This window comes from Cynara cardunculus, assembly GCF_001531365.2.
Source record: "Cynara cardunculus var. scolymus isolate 2C chromosome LG 12, CcrdV1, whole genome shotgun sequence".
NCBI classification, from domain to species: domain Eukaryota; kingdom Viridiplantae; phylum Streptophyta; class Magnoliopsida; order Asterales; family Asteraceae; genus Cynara; species Cynara cardunculus.
Window position 1 is genome coordinate 38378778 of NC_037539.1, and position 3073 is coordinate 38381850.

The 3073-nt window shown below is 37.3% G+C and overlaps 1 protein-coding gene across 2 annotated transcripts; it reads right to left on the minus strand.

Moving 5' to 3' along the window:
- Positions 1 to 119: 119 nt before the first annotated feature.
- Positions 120 to 2886, minus strand: LOC112522680 (equilibrative nucleotide transporter 3-like). 2 transcript variants are annotated; one of them, XM_025131967.1, is made up of 9 exons: positions 2711 to 2886; positions 2505 to 2623; positions 2310 to 2414; positions 1905 to 2060; positions 1568 to 1711; positions 1374 to 1479; positions 1104 to 1276; positions 592 to 1011; positions 120 to 378 (listed from the first exon to the last, which is right to left on the minus strand). In XM_025131967.1, exons 2-9 carry the CDS (start codon positions 2559 to 2561, stop codon positions 271 to 273), a joined length of 1269 nt encoding a protein of 422 aa, XP_024987735.1. In that variant the 5' UTR covers positions 2562 to 2623; positions 2711 to 2886; the 3' UTR covers positions 120 to 270. The 2 variants fall into 2 exon arrangements, with proteins under 2 accessions (XP_024987735.1, XP_024987736.1); XM_025131968.1 differs by having other exon boundaries at positions 2505 to 2581; positions 2711 to 2876.
- Between the last annotated feature and the right edge of the window lie 187 nt (positions 2887 to 3073).

Sequence of the window (3073 nt, forward strand, 5' to 3'; positions counted from 1 at the left end):
AAACATGACAACCAAATGTTTGACATCTGTTGTGGGTCTTAACAGTAATAGAAACATGTCAACCAAATGTTCGTGAACGTTTTCATGATTCATGTTTACTTATGTTGACATGATCAGATACATAAAACTTTGAATATTATTCGTATAGAATCAAAACACATGAAAATAAATACTAATGAAAAATCATATACGATGTTTTCTTTTTACATTAAAAACCCGATAAATCTAGAAAACCAATCTATATCAACATAACCGAAACTTGGAAAACTGTCACCAACCTTTGCCAATTAACCATAACCAATCAGACGTCACCCCTGCAAAAAGACCACCGACAAGAAACAGCACGAGTATGTTCCCCAATGCATTTTGTTCCGGGCCCTACAAAACAACGATAATTTATAACCGGTAAGAAAAGAAACACAAGGTAAAATTTTGAGCGATTAATTTTCAACAGTCGTGCTTCTCGACTAAGTGGATTTATTGCAGGGTGATCGGTCAAAATAGTCATTTCGCTATTTACTTTATTGTAGAATCATCGACTATCAAACTCGTTAAAGACTAATGGTTGCTATAGATTTGTCGAAAACGAACCTTGTAGCCTTTTGGAGCAGCGGTAAGGACACAAACGGTAAGGTAACCATTAGATAACCCCAAAAACGACGTCAAAAATATCATCCAGCCCTGATCGGCATATTTAGCCGTGAAATAGAATGCCGGGATGAGGAGAAATCTTGCGATAACCACTATCATGAGTCCGCTCCGTGACTCCAACTTCACGCATTCGATGAGTGGGACATATCGTCCAACGAGATCCCACACATTGTACATCGCAATCAGAACAAGTGCGTACCATGAACCCAAGCTATGCGATCCAGTGTCTTCCGATAAGAACCCAGGGAAAATAGATAGCGTTAGAAGGTATATTAGAAACATATCCATCGCGTAATCGATATTTTCCACCAACAATTGCTTGTTGCTCAATCTTTCCTGTTTTGTAGAGTTATCATCCGGCTGCAAATTAAACCCGATTGGAAATTAGCAAATCGTGTGGATCGTTTCACAAGAGACTATATATCGAGAAATTAAACATGAAGAATAAATACCGCTACAGAATGTGAGTGAATGCCACCAGCAGCAAGATCAGCTGAAACCGTTTTAGACCCTTCGGAAGCTGCCTTTGAGCGGTAGTATTTCACTATCGAAAGCTTTGGGAAAACGAAGGCGTAGAGAAAAACGCAAAGCAGCTCGAAGATTGTGCATAACACGAAGAATAGAACTGCAAAACCAAGGATCTTTCCATTTTTAGCAAGTCCTAAGAACAGTATACTTGCCATTGTAGGAAAGTTAACAGAAAATTAAGAAAAAGAACCTACTGGCTCCCTTCCGTAATCCGTTTTGCGAATTATCAAACACTGCTTTCGTAATCAATCTCAGACTGGAGGTAATTGCTCCTGATGCAGCAAGACCGGCTACAAACGACTAAAAAGACTCCAACAACAAAAGAATCATCGGACAACGTTGTAAACAAAACTAAAGATTTTCAAATACTACATAAAAAGTTACTAACTTGAATGAAATCCGGCATCATGTAAGACAGATCTCCGACCATCCCACCTTGCACATTAGCATCCGCTAACCCAAAGGCGGCACTTACTGTGCACACGCCGATGAAAGTTCCAATCCCTCCTTTACCAGATGTCGCTAAATTCAACTACGAAATGCACAAAAGCCATACAAAGATGTTACTTTCGATCTTCCAATGGCAAAATCATCAAGATAGAAACCAAACCAGAGGAACCCGGTAATATCCCTAAGATTTGCACCATTGGTTTTGAACCCTTTCCTTCGATTTTAGCATCTTTTCGATCAATTCATACGAAAGGAGGAATGACAGAAAAACTTACGACTAAAATGGCGAGCGTACCGAAGAAGAAAAGAGTGTATCCAAATAAGTTTCGTTTTCGGGTATTTACATTTGCTTCATGGTATGCAAGTACTGCAAGCGTTATAAGGGCGAATGGCTGATACACCAGTGTGAGGACTCTTGAAGGATGATAGTCCTGCACAAAATCATACAAAAATGCCAAACCATTTGAGCTTTGATCATCAAACTAACTACTGTTTTAGTCGAGATTTATGATGGGTTTTTTCCCTTTTTGTAGATTAAACTTGGATTACATTCAAGTTCAAGAACTAATTGGACATAAACATCTAACAATCCACTGTAATCTGAATGCAAAAATCATTAAAGTTTGATGCTTGAATCAAAAGTTTAGCTTTTTAGAGAGTAATCAAGATTAAGAGATTACCGGATACAGATTAACATAGTAATCTTCTATTGTCAACATACTATTCCAAGAAAACAAACACCCAATTCCAAGAAGCCAACACACCACCATCGCAGTAGACTTTCCCTGCAAATCAACAGTTTTACCCAGAATTCATTCAAAGATTAACGGACTTAAACACCAAAAATTACCAAATAAACCGAAGGAATCTGCTACCTCAAGCCTTGTTGGAGCCCCTTTCTCGTCTGGCATTGATGCTGATGCAGCTTCCATTGAAGCAGTCTGCTTACAATCTGTTTGACAAAATTCCCCAGAGGCAATTCTTCTATTACCTCCTGATTATTTCAAAACCCAAAATCAATGTGCACACAGAAACATGAAACAAATGAATTCCATGGCAAAAGTAAAGAAATTTATGGTACCAAATTGAGGATCCAGAGAAATTGTGGATCTTATTATGTTGTTGGAGATGGGTTGCAGAGATCCATTATTTATGTACGCTACTCAGCGACTTCGTTGCGAGAATCTTGCGTGATGGTATCGATCCATTAGTGTTTCTTAACAAGTTTGTATGTGATTTTTGAATTCAAGGAAGCCACCAATCACGTGTAAACAAGGGAACATGTCAACTGCCGTTTAACCCTTATACATGTTAGTGGAAGTTTATCTAATAATATATATTTTTTTAGAATGCAAAAAAAAAATCTAATAATATATTACTAGTATTATAAATTAAATCCAAAAAATATTTAATATTGAAATTATTTTAAAGGTATTAATAATAT